Below are 18557 nucleotides of genomic sequence, written 5' to 3'. Positions count from 1 at the left end.
ATGGCGGGTGGACTAAGTTGTTTCCCTTGCCTAGCTCCGACAAAGAAGGGTGTTTTTCCATCTTTTAATATCATCCATCGATTGCACATGAGACAGGTAAGAGCCGTTTAGCTTCGGGTTATTAGTTTCTGCGTAAAATTTACCTCGGTGTCTTTGTTTTTAATGCAAATTGTAAGTTGCAGTATTTTTTTTTTACATTCCTTTTTCAGCACAATAACACACACCACATTAATCACCGCAGCGCAGTGCGATTGTACCACTGACTGGTCACTTTTAAAATGAAGGCATGTTCTTACAGCTTACCACTGAACTAGAGACTTAGTGTGGGCTGTTATCGGCACTTTAATTGCCTGAAACCGGTGTGTAATTTTAGTCAACTTCGTAGTTTTAATTTGGTATTTATTAGTTCTCAAAAAGGCATCATCATATTTTTTTGTTTTTTTAAAAATTGTCCATCTCATCTTAAAATTCTTTTTTTTTTGATATGGTCAGAACGTGGGGTAATAATTAATATCAATATTAATTTTTAATAAAGCAAGTAAACTATGCAGTTCTACTGTCCTTACTCCATGGTTCTATCATCAATTTCCTGTGTACACATATTTCCGTACAGACACACAATTCAGTGGCCCTGAATAAAGGAGCAAAACAATTTAAACATAAAGCCTGGATCGTACTTCCTGCAAACTCGAATGCGATATAAATTTTTGTCTTCACAATTTCGCAAGAAATAATTCCCATCAGTGGACTTGTGCTGAACGCTTATTTTTTTTTCAATGGGTATTTAGCATGAGATTAATAATTATTGCACAGTTTAAGCTTTTTTACGGTAATATTGAATGTAAAGATTACAAATCCAACCATTTCAATAAGACTAAGTCTAAGAGCCACTCACCATCTCACTCCCTCCCTCCACCCCCCATGTCTTGACCAGAAAGTCAAGTCTAATTTAGTTGCTGGTGAGGTACTCTCTTTGATCAATGGATAAAAAAGTGGCCAGTGTATTTGACTTTTTGTCCTGCCCTGTACATGTAGTTCATGAGTTGTGTCAAAATTGTGATTTTTTTTCAGATGAGAGGTAATTTGCGTCCCACAGCCCGCACTTACCCGATTTGTCGCTCGCTATTCGGTAAAATTCCTGGACGGCTTGGTATCCCACTCAAGAATATTGTGGACACCGCATCCCTGCTTGAAGAAGGGTAAGTTCCATTTATTTCACATAATTGCTGTTTATGAAAACCTTAATAATCTTTCAGTTTTTAAAGGTCAGGTGGGAAGTCTTAGGCCGTGTCCGTAACGGCGACTTTGGTTACAGCTACGATTAGATCGTCTGCCTGTTCTTTAACACTGGCAGACAAACTGATGTAGCTGTAGCCGAAGTTGCCTTTTTGAAACCTGGCGTTAGCCTGAGTCATGGAGCAATAAGACGGAGTCTGAGTCACAGAGCTATGAGACAGCCTGAGTCAGGGTTCACAAAAAATGGACTTGACTAATCTTGAGTATGAGACAGGCTTTGAGTCCTCCAGCACTATCTTGATAAACTTAAAAACTTGCATAGTTTCAGTTTGTGAACTTCATATAGAATAAGTGTTTAAGGGAAGTCTTTATCTAGCCCTATAAATAGTGCAAATTTATAAGCTTGACTCTCTCCGATTCTGGATAGCCTGGATCGATTTAATTCTATAATTTTTGCCCAGCAACAAAATAAGGCCAAACATGTTTAGGATCACTGAATGTTATGAAAATTAGTCAATAAATATTTTCATACTAGATCTTGCCCACATTGTTCATTTGCTCATTTTATATTTGTAGTGAGTACAATAAAGTGCTGTTCTGCCTACTCATTTTGGTCTGAGTTTTTTTCAAAAATGTAAGTTATATTTTATTATGTATCACATGCCTCAGCGTCGTGCTCTTTACTCAGGATTGAGAGCAAGAAGATTTAATTGTTACATTTTTTTGTTGGCAGCCATGTCTTTCTGGGTTTCAGCAAAGATGGTCAGTTTGTCCTCTCCTACACCCTCAATGTTGATGCTGACGACCCCACCTCATTCCCAGCCTACATCTATCAGCTCTACTGGTGGAGATTCAGGGACAACAAACCAATGTTAAAGGTCAGATGACTTCCTAGGGAGGGATACAATGTTGACCAGAGAAATGTGTGGGTGTGATTGGAGATGAGTTATAATGTTGACCAGAGAGATGTGTGGGTGTGATTGGAGATGAGTTATAATGTTGACCAGAGAGATGTGTGGGTGTGATTGGAGATGAGTTATAATGTTGACCAGAGAGATGTGTGGGTGTGATTGGAGATGAGTTATAATGTTGACCAGAGAGATGTGTGGGTGTGATTGGAGATGAGTTATAATGTTGACCAGAGAGATGTGTGGGTGTGATTGGAGATGAGTTATAATGTTGACCAGAGAGATGTGTGGGTGTGATTGGAGATGAGTTATAATGTTGACCAGAGAGATGTGTGGGTGTGATTGGAGATGAGTTATAATGTTGACCAGAGAAATGTGTGGGTGTGATTGGAGATGAGTTATAATGTTGACCAGAGAGATGTGTGGGTGTGATTGGAGATGAGTTATAATGTTGACCAGAGAGATGTGGGCAAGCATACTTCACATTACGAAGTGCAACAATTTGGTGTTAACCTTGTAAATAGAGAATGGTGACAGAAATATTTTAAACATAGCCATTCAATTTGACCAGAATATTCTCAGAGTGGCACAAGCTAATCTAGTTATCAACTGTCTTCACAAATTAAGTCTGTTAATAATGTTTGATTGTTTAGGTATCGGAAGTACGACTGTTTAGTGAAGAGGAGATCCAGCAAGACTTGTACATTGCGCTTTGTAGCTGGCCTACAGATAGCTCCAAGGTCCTAGTGTATGGATGGTTAGTATCACTATGTATGTCCACCCATCTGTCACTGTGTGTGTCCACCCAGACAGTCACTGTGTCTGTCCACCGATCTGTCACTGTGCGTCTGTCCACCCATCTGTCACTGTATGTGTCACTCATTCTGTTATTGACAATGGCTAGTCGTGGCGGAGTGTTTAAGAGCACAGGACACAGGACTCGAGCTCTGGTGTTTCTGATCAGTCATGACCACCTAATGCCTTAAGCACCACTCTAACCTTAGTCCTTTGAATGGGATGTAATGCGGCTGGTCCTGTGATTTGTGTAACTCATGTAAAAGAACCCAAGGCACTTATCGAAAAGAGAAGGGGTTCGCCTCAGTGTTCCTGGTTTGACTGGCTGCATATTGCCCCACAGCACCTTGTAAACCATTCCTTGGTCCTTTGTAAAGAAAGTAGATCTTATAATTCAAACGCAGTCCATTATAATTATTGTTGACTTTCTTGTGTCTCATTCCTTGCTTAGTTGTATGTCTTCCAAGCCACGAGCTGAAGAGAAGTTAATGTGCTATGTAACCATCACTGCTGTGCCTTCATTAACACCATGCCCAAAGTGCCTTCATCTCAAATACAGTACTGACTGTGAAAATATGAATTATGCAGGTAAGTTTTCATTAGAGTTTAACTTGTAATGTTTACTGTGGTTGTCCAGTATGGGTATAGATGGATTGCACTATAAGCGTCATCAGACCGTCATATTCTCTCAGCCAATGATAGCCTTGTACGCATGCACATTTCATCAAATATCAAGCTAAGTGGAATCCATCTATTGAGCCATTTTCACAAGCCTTCAAGCATTTTCATCGGTTTGCATGTGTGGTTTTCTTGCAACTGTATAATGGGAATGTAAGGGCGAAGTATACCTTTGGGTTTTGAACCAATGGAGTGTTTTAACCGTAGATGTATACAATATAACTAACATGTGAAAACTTCATTTCTAAAGGTGGCTGCTTTTTTGAGATATTACCAAAAAATTTAGAGCGAATATGTCCATGCAGGAAAAATAATCCCCTAATGGGAATACACCTTGTGGCCTGCTCAAATTCCGAAAAAACGGAATGTTGCCTGAAATGTGGACAAGCATGTTTCCCCCAAAAGAGCCACTTTCATCAGTGTTGACATATAAGCACTTAGTGCTTAAGTGCTGCGAATGAAATTTAAGATGGGGTTTTGGTTCTCCCAAATGCCGAGTAAGTGTACTGTGGATTTTAAATGTTTTCCACCCCCAGACCAGGAACTTTATCATAAGAGGGCAAGGCCATTTTTATTTTGCCAAGCGCACTTCCATTGAAAAATCATCAAGGCTATGGGAAACTTTTAAATGGACACCAAGGCCAAGAGCAGGGCAACAGAGGCCATGTCCCCTAAGCCCCCAGCCTGAACCTTACTCCTTGGCTTAATGACCCATGCCAAGTCTGTGTCAATAATTGACATCGATTGTAGCAATGTTGAATTGACTATCTATTTATTCTTTATTTCAGAACCTATTGCATCTTGGGCACCTCCAGAACTTGCGGATGAATTATCAGGAGCAACAGGGGCTGCAGCTCCGCCCTGCTGCCTCCAACACAGCTTCGCTGTCCACACCAAATATGAACTCTCACCCCCGTTCCCATCCTTCTCACCTAAGCACAGCTTGGCTAGAGATGGCCTGCTGGTGTTAAACACTGGAGACTCCATCATAGCTCTGGCTGTCAATGTCGGGGACACCGACCGGCCATCAGGAAGTCTTTACTCCCCTCTTCTGACTCCATCTCGGGGGTCTAGTACCCAGCGGTCAAGCTTATATAATGTTAGTATTCAGCATCATGGAGGGAACACTGACGTAACACCAGGGGGACCTGAAGACAGTGCAGCCTACCCTCATCAGATCGATCGACACAGTAGAGCACTCGCTGCTATGGATTTGGACAGCTACCAACTCTGTGATGAATGGGATTATCCGGAAAGTTCCCCAGCGATGTTTCTGCCAGACTCGGATCAGACGGACGATGAGGTTGAAAACGAGGAGGATCGTGCTCAAATACAAGTCCCGAGCTCACCCTCCTTCTTGTGCAATATAAAGAGTCACTTAGTCAGAAAGACAGACGGTGATTGCTTACTCCAGACTACCTCCGCACAAACTAGTGTTGCAAGTCCTCCATGGTGTACACCAGAGCATGTTGGTTTATCCTCTACAGATCCGACCTTCTCAGCAGCTTTGCCTGAGATACAAGTTACTCCTCAATCCCCGTCTAGCAGTGGGGATAAAATAGCAGGTGCCACTATACCACCAGGTAGAAACTCACCTTCAGATGGCACTCCTGGTAATAGTACTTTGGAGACTGCTGACGACTGGTCTCACTGCAGACGTCTCAGAGGTAAAAGTCAATTTAGGAATCCCAACCAATGCAATCAGAATGAAAGCTCACCTGGGTCTGTTGGACATGAGCACTGCCACACTGGAGGAAATTATGCACAGAAGACAAACAGCACTAGTGGCGATAAGAATGCAACCACAAACAATTGCCTGGTTGGACCTTACATGAGTTGGAACAGTCCACTTCGGTGTGGGGGGTACACCATATCAGACAGGGGAAGCATGTGCGGGGACGACGGAGATCTGGGGAGCGAAATCGAACAGCATTGCCCTTATCATTATCGACCAAGAGAGGGCAGTAGACACGGGAGCCAGCGGACAATGCAGGAGTGTACATGTAGGCTACAAGGGTTTACGTATTCAGTGCGAAGATATATAGAGAGGACGTCATACCATGATTACCTGCAGCCACTGGAACCAGACAGTAAGTACAAATATAATACGCCTGTATCCTCCATAGATGAGGGCTCATGGCACTGATATTCACTCATTGCTTTTCAAAGGTCTTGGGTCTTGGGTTCAATTTCCACCAAGTAATATAATATGCCTGTGTTTTTTCACAGAGCTTGGGGAAAGTACTAAGCAAACAGTAAAAAATCACAAGCATATTACTTGGGTGGGATTCCAATAAAAAACCTTTGCAACGGTCTTGGGTCTTGGGTTCGATACCCACCAGAGTAATTTGCCTGTGGTTTTTTCACAGAGCTTGGGAAAGTACTGAGTATACAGTGCTAACACACATCGGTGTAAGGGGAAAGTACTGAGTATACAGTGCTAACACACATTGGTGTACAGGTGTAAGGGTAAAACCAAAATTAACATTCTTTAATTCTGTAAGGTTGTACAAATTTATCAATTTGGTGAACAGATATTGGAATATGAGTTCCTTCAAAGTTTTAGTGAACTTAATTTGTGGTGATTTATTTTCCATCTTCAGCCTTTGACTACCACAGTATGGTTCCATTAGTTGTGTGTGGTACCCAGAAGTCTCCTATGGTCATCACCAGCAGGTCTCCAATCATTGAGGTACCAGTTATTTATTTATTTTTTGCCACTTATGGAAGTTTGTGTATTACATGTTCATGATTATGTAATAATTGGAATTTGTATCAAGGAATAAACCACAAGCCAAAGAATACTGAGTAGATTTGAAACAATTTGGGTTTTGAACAAAGGAGCTAGACTTAAACTAACGATCTCCAGATGTACATACCGGCACTCTACCAGCCCTATGTTGGCGGTCTCCCTATTATTCAATATCTTTGAATGGGGTGCTAGTCGGAAGCCATTCAACCTTTTACTGCCATGTGCCCAGGGATCACACATAACTTTATGATACAACCTGGGAAGCGGCAGCCAGGGGATCACCTTAAGGGGATGTGACTTTTTTTTCAGATATCAATATAAACCACAAGGGAAACTGACTGGGTAAATTTTGAAATGATTTTTGGGGTTGAACAAAGAATTGACTAGAGTGGGATTCGAACCGACGACCTCCGGATTAAGCTTGGGCGGTTCCAGAAATTTGGGGCTCGGTTCCGGTTCCGAAAAAAAGCTCGGTTCTGAGACATACCCGGTTCCAATTCAATATAAAACATAAGCCGCCCGTCCCGAGCTCACACACACACAATTGAGCCGATCTATTTTAACTGAAAATAACCAAGTTAATCAGACATCGGTCCCGAGCTCACACACACACAATTGGAGCCGATCTATTTTAAACGAAAATACCAGAATACCCACCCCAAGTCAATCAGACAACGTGCCACCGAGCACCTATTCTCCCTGCATTTAAACAAGTCTTTGATTTAGCCGGTAGTACGTCCGTTGTGTAGCAGTATGTCCGTAGTGCAGTAAGTCCGTAGTGCAGTAAGTCCGTAGTGCAGTAGGTCCGTAGTGCAGTACGTCCGTAGTGCAGTACGTCCGTAGTGCATGCAGTGTGTCGTCTCTGTACATACAAGTGTACATGCCTGTACATGCCTGTACATGCATACAGTACTGCGTGTTTTGTGCATGGATGGGGCAAGCTTTTATGAATATGGATATATCGGCAGCCAATCACAACGTGCTGTCTATTTGGACTTTGGACTCTGTACATGTACATGTATATGCATGAGATATACATGTATAGATGCCTATGCATTGGAGGGGGCTGTGCACTGTGTATGCAGCCACACGTGATAGTTGATACTCATGTCGGCTTGAAGCCTTTGCACACTGTATCTGCGGTCACCGCTTTCAACATCAAGCCTCAATTTCTAGAGCCGGTTCGTCGCAGGATCGGCTCCACAGAGCCTTTTATAGTTGGGACTCGGTCTTTTAAAATCGGAACCGACAAAAGCGGGTACCCGGTTCCACAGAAGAGTGGAACCGCCGGTCCGGTTTTCAATTTGGAACCGGGTAGAACCGGGTAACCGAAGGAACCGCCCAAGCTTACTCCGGATTAACGTGCCGGCGCTCTACCAACTGAGCTATCTAGCCATATATTGGCGTTGTCCCTATTTTGTCAATATCTTTGTCCGGGGGTGCCAGTCAGAAGCCATACAACCGTTAACTGCAGTGTAGCCAGGGATCACACCCAAATTACGATACAACCTGGGAAGCGGCAGTGACTTCTTAATGTTAAACATAATGTAATAAACCACAAGGGAAACTGGCTGGGAATATTTTAAACAGTTTGGGTTTTGAACAAGATGAATTTACTGAAGCGGGACTTTAACCATTGACCTTCGGGTTTCTGACTGGTAACCCTGAACTAAGACATGGACTAATAGGAACACCACCAATGTAGGGTAGAGTGCCGGTATGTTAGTACTTTGTTAAGTCCCGTCCCAGTAAGTTTTTCTTTGTTTAAAACCCAATTTTATTTTGCATAAATTCCAAACTTTCAGCATTTTTATGAAAATACTTCAGGTTTTCATTTAGGGTAGATAAACGCCTGTGACTGAAGCTGTCTTTATCAAGTAAAAGTTTGGAACCATAAAAAGGGAGAAAGTGTTAGCAAGGCCGATTTTAAAATTTGTGCATACAATATGGAGGAGTTAGTAACAATATTCTTTAAATTTGTATTTCTTTGCAGGGGTCCCATGTTGAAGTGAAGCAGTTAACAATGGATGCTGAACACTACCTCTGTGTCACAATTCAGACTTACGCCCCCTGGGCCAAGCGCTACATCTCCTTCACAGACTATGACATGCAGATTCTGGACGTAAGGCAGTTTATTAATTTTGGTTTTACCCTAATCCCGATGAGTATACGTTCCCGAGCTCTATGAAAAAAATAGCAGGAATATTAATCTTTTGGGTTGGTGTTGCTGGTCAGTGGTCAATTAAGGGTCGACTAATGTAGGCAGTCGAATTGTCTCATAGCTGCATGGGACACTGTAAAGGTCAAAATTGAATTTGTTCAACCCCTTAGGCATCCCTGGTAAGAAATGTTGTCGACATCAAAGAGTAAAATGTAAAAAACATTTTCTTGTGTTTAGAAATTACGGTGATGTATTTTTCAAAAATGTTATCACTGAATATTTGCGTGCGTCTTTCTTCGCAGATTGAATGTATCATTTTTTCTTGTTGTTAGGTTTGTTGTGATTCCTGTAGCGTTGTTGTCATGGTGATAGCTCTTATCAGGGCGTGGCCTGAACCTAAGATGCCTCGGGATGTCTTTGAGTTTGATGACGACCCTACACAGTAAGTGACTCATAGTCTTCAGCCATCAAAACTCATAGGGAATGAAAATGTTGTTTTAATTTTGGACATATAGACCTCTCTATTGTTGATAAATAAAGTGTGCTGGTTGGCATGGCCGGCTGAATGTTAATAAAACAATAAATCATATTAACAATTTTTTTTTACCAAATTCAATATTTTCTGTAAAGATTTGTGATCTGAAATATCTCTTATGATTTATTGATTTGTTTTCAAACAACTCAATAAATTTTTGTAACACTTCTACAAACTATGGCTTTCTGTTTTTGATTTGCATTTTTCAAATTATTTGTTGCGAACTTGTGTCGCATTTGCAGGAAGTATGAATCAGGCTTTAGGGTTGAGAGATCAGCTCGAGTATTTTCCAAGATTTACAAAGTAGAAGATCTCTTTTATAGTCTTAAAGTTCTTAAATTGTAGTTTGTTATATTTCAGCGAGATGCCAAAACTTTACGAGACGGGTTTCAAATTCTCCTGGAATCTGAAAACAGGTAAATATTTATAACAAACTTTGTTACCTGTTAAAGTTTTATCTTAAAGGCACTGGACACTATTGGTAATAACTCAAAGTAATGGTTAGCATAAAAACTTACTTGGAAACGGAGAGCTGTTGATAGTATAAAATATTGTGAGAAAGGGGTCAAATGTTTAAATCTGATGAAAGGCTTCAGGCCTGAAGCCTTTTTCAGGCATCTGAAAGTGCACAAATTTGTCTTTTCCTTTATTGTTCTCTTGCAACTTCGTTGACTATAAGTCCAAATTTTCACAGATTTGTTATTTATCCATATCTTGGGATACATCAAGTAAGAATACTGGTATTTGACAAAAACAAATGTGTCTAGTGTCTTTAAGAAAGATGCTTTTAGGATCAGGGCCCAATTTCAGGGCTCTGCTTACTGCAAAAATCTATGCTTTCGAAAACTGTATTTCCAAGGTAAGCACAGAATTTACTGAAATTTTTGCCTTTGTACCTCCATATTTCATGATGGCGAGCATTCTTCTCTTAAACACAAAAGTATCAATTGTGTCCATTCTGCTGTTTAATGGTTTGATTCAGAAATTACATTCATAAATACCGCAGACAGTTTCGCTATTCCTATTGGTGGAGAGCGCGTCACGTGGGTGTGTATAAACCTTTGCTTATGACCAGTAAAAAGTGTTAAAAACATGGGCGTGACACGCTCCTGACCATAAGACAGTTTCTTCATTCCTATTGGTCAGGAGCAACGGCTGAAACAGTTGTGCCACATCACGCGATACGCGCGACACCCACAGCACTCCCTTGTTCCCTTAGAGAGTTGTTTACCCGAGGGCAGCGGAGGGCTTTACCATTTCATAGCTGGAGGGGAAGAAAGAAATCATTGAACAACTATAATTTTTGCTTTTATTTTACTTTTCGACCAAAAAGTGTTGATGTTTTTGACCGAAAAGGTATTTATGAATGGGAATCAAAGTGTGTTGAATCAGTTTTCAACTAGTGGTTTAAACCCTCCGAGGCCTGGTTCTTGATAATTTACCTCGACTTCAGTCTCGGTAAAATTATCAAGAACCAGGCCTCGTTGGGATTAAACCACTAGTTGAAAACCTCTGCACCGCACATTGATTCCCTTATTGAAAATGCTACTTTTCAGTACTTCAATTAACAAAGTTTTCTAAAAACAAATTGTCAAAAGTTAAGTTTTCAGTACCACAGTTTATTTTGTGAACATGCAAGTATCGGGCCCGGAGCTGGTTTCACAAAGAGTGAAGAGTGATCTTAACTGCGAATCATTCTTAATTGCTAAGCAAAAGTGTGAATGTACAATACACATCACTATAGTGAAACTGACAGCTCATCTTAAGATAAATCTTAGTGCTTTGTGAGATCGTGCCCTGGACTCAATTAGCAATGAACCATGACATGGAACTGCACCAACATGATGACAATTTATAAATTTGTCTTTTCATTCTTTACCTTTGGACAATTCCTTGGTTCGTTCCAGGTCAATACCAGACTATCGAGGTTGGTGAACTCAAAGAATTCAACCAGGCTGAACTTTGGTAAGAAACAGAGTGTGGGTTTGAGTCCCGTTCGTGACACTTGTGTCCTTAAGCAAGACACTTAACCATGATTGCTTCATAAGTTGGGTAGGTAGTGCTTTCTGTCTACCAGCCAGGCTTCTGATGGATGATACCCAAGCCTACATCCATATGAACTGTAGATGGGGTAAAGGAGTAGCTGGCAACCACATGCTCCTTACTGCAGCCCCTGTACAAAATAGTTGGTTGTAGCCCACACCTTGAAGTGGCCTTAAAGTAGATGACTTGAGAGCAATTTCTGTTTTAATCATAATTCCTCCCTGGTAATGTTTTACTTGCTACCAGAAAAGAAAGTCAACTCTTGGCTCACAATAGTGACAGTTTGTTCCTTTTTTGTCTTCAGCAAAACTTGGAATCCCGGTCGTGTGTTATGTCAGAAACTTCAGCGTGACTGGGCGGTTCCACAAGGCCATACAAGAGGTGTTCATGTACTCACTAATGAAGCAGTGTTTAAGAGTAAGTAGTATCCTATGCATCTAGTTCAAGTCTAGGCTTAGGCTCCCTCTGGCTGTGGCTTTGGGTGGGGGTCTGCCATTCATCATGATGCAGTGTGCCTTCCATTTGCAAAATATTATATATGTTTGAAGCTTTGCATTGTCTGAATAAAAGGAATACACTATAAATAATAGTAAATTATCTCCTTTTTTTTTTTTTTTTTTTTTTTTTTTTTTTGAGGGAGTGTTGGCTCTTACTCAAAGGAGATTTAATACATTTGTATACCAGCAAGTTTACTATTATTTGAAGTTCATTCTTAAAATATAATGGTTTTTTTTCCCTGGACTGGGCTGCTGTGAATCGCTTGAAGTGACGTGACCCTAACCAGGAATGATAAATTTCACACTTTTATCTGCATTCAGAATGTGTAATGCTTGGTATGTGTCAAGGCAGCTGTAATTATCTTTAGATATGAAGGAACAATGCTCTTTGTGTCATCTGGTCCTGAGGATGCTGGTCCCAAGAGCGTATTGGTTACCAAAAGCTGGAAATGCTATGTTGTCAGCATACATTCTAAAATGTTGATCCTAGTTCAGACCTTTTTATTAGCATTGATTCTCATCCCTATATATTTGGTTTGCGGTAACACTATGTGTGTTTCTACTTGCCAGCTAGAGTTTGTTCTTAGAGAACTGTCTTGCTTTATACTCTCATCCCTGTCTAACATTTTATTTTGTTCATTTTCTTTGACAGATAAATCCCTAAGGAAGTTATTGGATCCAGTGCACTATGTAGCTATTGTGCTGACGTGATAATCGATGCCAAGTATAACTGACTTCCCCACCACTCTGCCGTTAATCATCCGTGATCTTGTATCATCAAGAAGAGGTATTTACCCAATTCACTTGGTATAATAATCTTGGTTGCACCATTTTGAGAGTCAATTTCCCTGTGTGTTATAGACCTTTCTATCACTAAGTCACAGCCCAAGTTTTTTCAACCAAGGTTGGAAAACTATGCAAGCCATCAATGCCAAACAAAAAACACAGTAACTCTTTGTAAAAATGTTACACAAAAATGTTACACAAATTTACACCAAACAGCCAATTATTTATTGAGGTATTTTATTTATTATTGAAAGTTTGCAGAAAATGTTGAATTTTGTTAACATGAGTTAGTGTTTTACTAAAATTTGGCTGTCCATGACAACCAGCAAGGTTTGTTTGTCAACAAACAAAGGTCTGTACAATGTAATGTGCTTGTTGGTTTTACAAGGTCACCACAATTAAGGAGACGCAGTGTTTACAAGCTTAAAGGCAGTGGACACTATTGGTAATTACTTAAAATAATTATTATCATAAAACCTTTCTTGATTACGAGTAATGGGGAGAGGTTGATAGTATAAAACATTGTGAGAAACAGCTCCCTCTGAAGTGAAATAGCTTTTGAGAGAGAAGTAATTTTCCACAAATTTGATTTCGAGACCTCAGATTTAGAATTTGAGGTCTCTCGAAATCAAGCATCTGAAAGCACACAACTTCGTGTGACCATGGTGCGACAAGAGTGTTTTTCTTTCATTAATATCTCGCAACTTCGACAACTGATTGAGCTAAATTTTTCACTGGTTTGTTATTTTATGCATATGTAGAGATACACCAACTGTAAAGACTAGTCTTTGAAAATTACCAATAGTGTACAGTGTCTTTAACACAATAATCTCAGTTAATTTGACTTCTAAAGTGGCGAGTGTGTCCGATATTACTAATATGTGATGATGGTTCAAGGGGTCATTAGACCTATATTCCCAAAGTAACATCTGCACTTTTTGCCAACCTTTGGAATATTTGGCAATTGTTTTGCAATGTTCGTGCAAGGGTAATGCTGCCAAGGGCTAGATCCAACTGCCTGGTAACCTGGTCTATGCTATGAAGCAAAGTTTGTTTGTGCTTAGGAAATGTTGTTGTTTGATAAACTGTATTTGCTGGAGGATGAAACAGAGGCCATGGTCAATAGGAACTTTGACCCTTGAACCTTGAACAAAACTGCCACAGCGTCAAAAGTTAACCTTTAAAAGCAGATATACAGGTTAGCAGCCAAAAATCCCTATAGTCTTTGGCTGTTTCCCTGGTAATGTGAGCCTAGCAGAGGAATTTGCTTACATTAACAGTTGTGTGAAATTTGGCAAAGGAACACATAGTGTGCCATGTTTATCTAAAGTCTATGCAATATAACCAGAATCTTTGGACTATACACTACAGTACCTCAGTTTGTACAGTACTTTATTTGTAGAGCATTCTGTAACTTGATTTATTTATTTTCTGCATTTGGCAAAGTGTTGCCACTGGAAATTTATAAACATTTGTGTCAATGTTGTGAGAGTTATTAAGGAAATTGGGTGTTATTCTTCTTCTTTATTTAGACACAGATGCATGTGATTGATGTTTGAAGCTTTGCATGGTGTGAAGATATTAACTATAAATATTAATAGAAAACTTGCTGGTACATGTGAGTGTACTTACGAGTATATCTGTTTGTCTTCTTGCGAGTATAATCTGTTCGTCTTGAGGAGAAAAATAAGGTCAGAGTATACTTTTCAAAACGTCAAGACCAAACCAACTCTTTGCAGAGCAAACACTCCCTCAAAAGGAGATTTATTACATGTTTGTAACCACAAGTTCACTATTTATTTATAGTTATTTATTATTATTGACACCATGCGAAGTTATAATAAATCTCGTTGGGCCATCTTAGATGCACACTGCATCATTTTGACATCCAATGCGTCTTATGGTAACAGCACATAATTTGGGTGTTAGAATTTACTGATATCTTATGCAATGTGAAGGTTTGTTAATTTAGAAATTTGCAGACATTATTTGTGACTGTTTTGTTGGTGTCTGCATTATGACAAGTTTTATACATGTTACACTCGTGTGTGGGACATGAAATAATAACAAGATTGTTTTGGGAATAATTATCATAATTATTGACATTGATAAATAAATTCTCAACCATTTGTTAATAGTGGAATTGTATATTATGCTGAAAGTATTAAAGTAACATATGCAAAATGTTTATATTTTCAGGTTTCGGGATTTTCAGTATTTTCATGTGTCAGCCTTCGGCCCAGGCCTTTATCAAACGGAAACGACCCTTCCCGTTTTAAACGGCCGTTTAAGAACGCGTCGCTACCATTTTGTTCCCTTATTTTTGTTAGGGTAAACCCAGTTTTATTTTTAAATGTTGGCAAAATATTGAAAAATCACATGGACATTTTAACAAATTTGTGCCAAATAACAGTCCAGCGTTTTTAACAAATTTTGGCCAAATATTGCAAAAAAGGCAAGGGGTAAGTCCAGTATTTTTATCAAATTTTGGGCCAAATGTTGCAACCCACACTTTTTCACAAGGCTTTTCCAGCAAAATTTGGAAAGTTCACAAGGCTATATATAGCCTTTTACACTTTTCCAGCAAAATTGTACATTTCCAGCAAGATTTGATAAGATCACAAGCCTATAGCCTTGTACATTTTCGGCAAAATTTGATAAGTTCACAAGGCTATATATAGCCTTGTAATAGCCTTGTACATTTTCGGCAAAATTTGAAAAGTTCACAAGGCTATAGCCTTGTACACTTTTCCAGCAAGATTTGATAAGACCACAAGCCTATAGCCTTGTACATTTTCGGCAAAATTTGATAAGTTCACAAGGCTATATATAGCCTTGTACATTTTCGGCAAAATTTGAAAAGTTCACAAGGCTTTATTTGAAAAGTTCATAGCCTTGTACACTTTTCCAGCAAGATTGTACATTTTCGGCAAAATTTGAAAAGTTCACAAGGCTATAGCCTTGTACACTTTTCCAGCAAAATTTGAAAAGTTCACAAGGCTATAGCCTTGTACACTTTTCCAGCAAGATTTGATAAGACCACAAGCCTATAGCCTTGTACATTTTCGGCAAAATTTGATAAGTTCACAAGGCTATATATAGCCTTGTACATTTTCGGCAAAATTTGAAAAGTTCACAAGGCTTTATTTGAAAAGTTCATAGCCTTGTACACTTTTCCAGCAAGATTGTACATTTTCGGCAAAATTTGAAAAGTTCACAAGACTATAGCCTTGTACACATTTTCCAGCAAAATTTGAAAAGTTCACAAGACTATAGCCTTGTACACATTTTCCAGCAAAATTTGATAAGTTCACAAGGCTATAGCCTTGTACACTTTTTCGGCAAAATTTGATGAGTTCACAAGGCTTATTTATAAGCCTTGTCACTTTTCCAGCAAAATTTGAACACTTTCGGCAAGATTTGAAACGTTCACATAGCCTTGTACACTTTTCCAGCAAAATTTGAAAATTTCACAAGGCTATAGCCTTGTACACTTTTTCGGCAAAACTTGAAAAGTTCACAGGGCTATAGCCTTGTACATTTTCGGCAAAGTTGGAAAATTTCACAAGGTTATAGCCTTGTAAACTTTTTCGGCAAAATTTGAAAAGTTCACAAGGCCTTGTACACTTTTCCAGCAAGATTTGATAAGACCACAAAGCTATAGCCTTGTACACGTTCGGCAAAATTTGAAAAGTTCATAGCCTTGTACACTTTTCCAGCAAGATTGTACATTTTCGGCAAAATTTGAAAAGTTCACAAGACTATAGCCTTGTACACATTTTCCAGCAAAATTTGATAAGTTCACATTTTCCAGCAAAATTTGATAAGTTCACAAGGCTATAACCTTGTACACTTTCGGCAAAATTCGATAAGCTCACAAGGCTATAGCCTTGTCACTTTTCCAGAAATATTGTACACTTTCGGCAAAATTTGATAAGTTCACAAGGCTATAGCCTTGTACACATTTTCCAGCAAAATTTGATAAGTTCACAAGACTATAGCCTTGTACACATTTTCCAGCAAAATTTGATAAGTTCACAAGGCTATAACCTTGTACACTTTCGGCAAAATTTGAAAAGTTCACAAGACTATAGCCTTGTACACATTTTCCAGCAAAATTTGATAAGTTCACAAGACTATAGCCTTGTACACATTTTCCAGCAAAATTTGATAAGTTCACAAGGCTATAACCTTGTACACTTTCGGCAAAATTTGATAAGCTCACAAGGCTATAGCCTTGTCACTTTTCCAGAAATATTGTACATTTTCGGCAAAATTTGAAAAGTTCACAAGACTATAAAGCCTTGTACACTTTTCCAGCAAGATTTGATAAGATCACAAGCCTATAGCCTTGTACATTTTCGGCAAAATTTGATAAGTTCACAAGGCTATATATAGCCTTGTACATTTTCGGCAAAATTTGAAAAGTTCACAAGGCTTTATTTGAAAAGTTCATAGCCTTGTACACTTTTCCAGCAAGATTGTACATTTTCGGCAAAATTTGAAAAGTTCACAAGACTATAGCCTTGTACACATTTTCCAGCAAAATTTGATAAGTTCACAAGGCTATAGCCTTGTACACTTTTTCGGCAAAATTTGAAAAGTTCACAAGGCTTATTTATAAGCCTTGTCACTTTTCCAGGAAAATTTGAACACTTTTGGCAAAATTTGTACACTTGTACATTTTTTCCGCAAGATTTGAAAAGTTCACAAGGCTATAGCCTTGTACATTTTCGGCGAAGTTGGAAAATTTCACAAGGCTATAGCTTTGTAAACTTTTTCGGCAAAATTTGAAAAGTTCACAAGGCCTTGTACACTTTTCCAGCAAAATTTGATAAGTTCACAAAGCTATAGCCTTGTACACAATCAGCAAAATTTGAAAAGTTCACAAGGCTTAAGCCTTGTCACTTTTCCAGCAAAATTTGAACACTTTTGGCAAAATTTGTACACTTGTACATTTTTTCCGCAAGATTTGAAAAGTTCACAAGGCTATAGCCTTGTACATTTTCGGCGAAGTTGGAAAATTTCACAAGGCTATAGCTTTGTAAACTTTTTCGGCAAAATTTGAAAAGTTCACAAGGCCTTGTACACTTTTCCAGCAAAATTTGATAAGTTCACAAAGCTATAGCCTTGTACACGTTCAGCAAAATTTGAAAAGTTCACAAGGCTATAGCCTTGTACACTTTTCCAGCAAAATTTGATAAGATCACAAGGCAAGCACTTTTCCAGCAAAATTTGATAAGTTCACAAGGCTATATATAGCCTTGTACACATTTTCGGCAAAATTTGATAAGTTCACAAGGCAAGCACTTTTCCAGCAAAATTTGATAAGTTCACAAGGCTATATATAGCCTTGTACACATTTTCGGCAAAATTTGATAAGTTCACAAGGCTATAGCCTTGTACACTTTTCCAGCAAAATTTTAAAATTTCACAAGGCTTAATTAATAGCCTTGTACATTTTCGGCAAAATTTGATAAGTTCACAAGTACTGAAAAGTACACTTTTCCAACAAGATTTGATAAGTTCTAGCCTTGTGAAATTTTCAAATTTTGCCGAAAATGTCTACGAGGGGTAATCCAGAGTTTAAATTGGGAAAGCAACCCCCCCCCCGATCGTACCCAGTCCCGGTTGCAATTTATTTTTTCCCAAACGACATTGCAATAATTTGGTAAAAGAGCAGGACAATTTCATTATGACGTAATTGTGACGGAAAGAGCCAATTTTGACGGAAAGGGAAATTAAAATATTACAATGTTGTTTGTGGGGAAAAAATTCGCGCCCCGGTCAAGCAAACACATTGTTGTAAATTCTCAGCCTGTCACGCTGTTGCAGAGTGGACCCGTGCCACTCTTCACAAATCAATGTCAGACATAAACTCCATGGCCAGACACGAATGGAAAACAGTGACACCAGATTAGAAATAATAAAGAAACTACAATTTAATAGAAGTACCCCACAATATATTAGCTTTAACAATCTTCCAGTTTTACACCTTTACATTCTCCACAGCTTAGAGCAACCCGTACAAAATGAATTTCATACATAAGTAAATAAGTTTACATTCAGGATTTAATACAATGAAAGTTCCCCTAAATAAATAAACAGCAGCAAGGCGCCATATACTTTGTAGTATATGGCTGCTTGAGTCTTGAAAATAAGAACC

At 39.0% G+C, this 18557-nt stretch overlaps 1 protein-coding gene across 1 annotated transcript; it reads left to right on the top strand.

Moving 5' to 3' along the window:
- Positions 1-12488, top strand: LOC117297343 (DDB1- and CUL4-associated factor 15-like). The gene is made up of 13 exons (XM_033780322.1): positions 1-96; positions 1072-1199; positions 1970-2114; positions 2798-2901; positions 3391-3527; positions 4406-5707; positions 6221-6309; positions 8363-8491; positions 8863-8972; positions 9426-9481; positions 10973-11030; positions 11413-11525; positions 12258-12488. The coding sequence occupies exons 1-13, from the start codon at positions 1-3 to the stop codon at positions 12314-12316; spliced, it is 2526 nt and encodes an 841-aa protein (XP_033636213.1). The 3' UTR covers positions 12317-12488.
- The last annotated feature ends 6069 nt before the right edge of the window (positions 12489-18557 follow it).

The sequence above is a fragment of the Asterias rubens genome, chromosome 12, assembly GCF_902459465.1.
Source record: "Asterias rubens chromosome 12, eAstRub1.3, whole genome shotgun sequence".
NCBI classification, from domain to species: Eukaryota; Metazoa; Echinodermata; class Asteroidea; order Forcipulatida; family Asteriidae; genus Asterias; species Asterias rubens.
This window is presented reverse-complemented; position numbering and strand designations above follow the sequence as displayed.

Coding starts and splice junctions, on each gene's coding strand:
- LOC117297343 (XM_033780322.1), top strand. CDS start 1: ATGGCGGGTGGACTAAGTTGTTTCCCTTGCCTAGCTCCGACAAAGAAG. Junction 2,115..2,797: donor ACAACAAACCAATGTTAAAG/GTCAGATGACTT, acceptor TTGATTGTTTAG/GTATCGGAAGTACGACTGTT. Junction 9,482..10,972: donor CTCCTGGAATCTGAAAACAG/GTAAATATTTAT, acceptor GGTTCGTTCCAG/GTCAATACCAGACTATCGAG.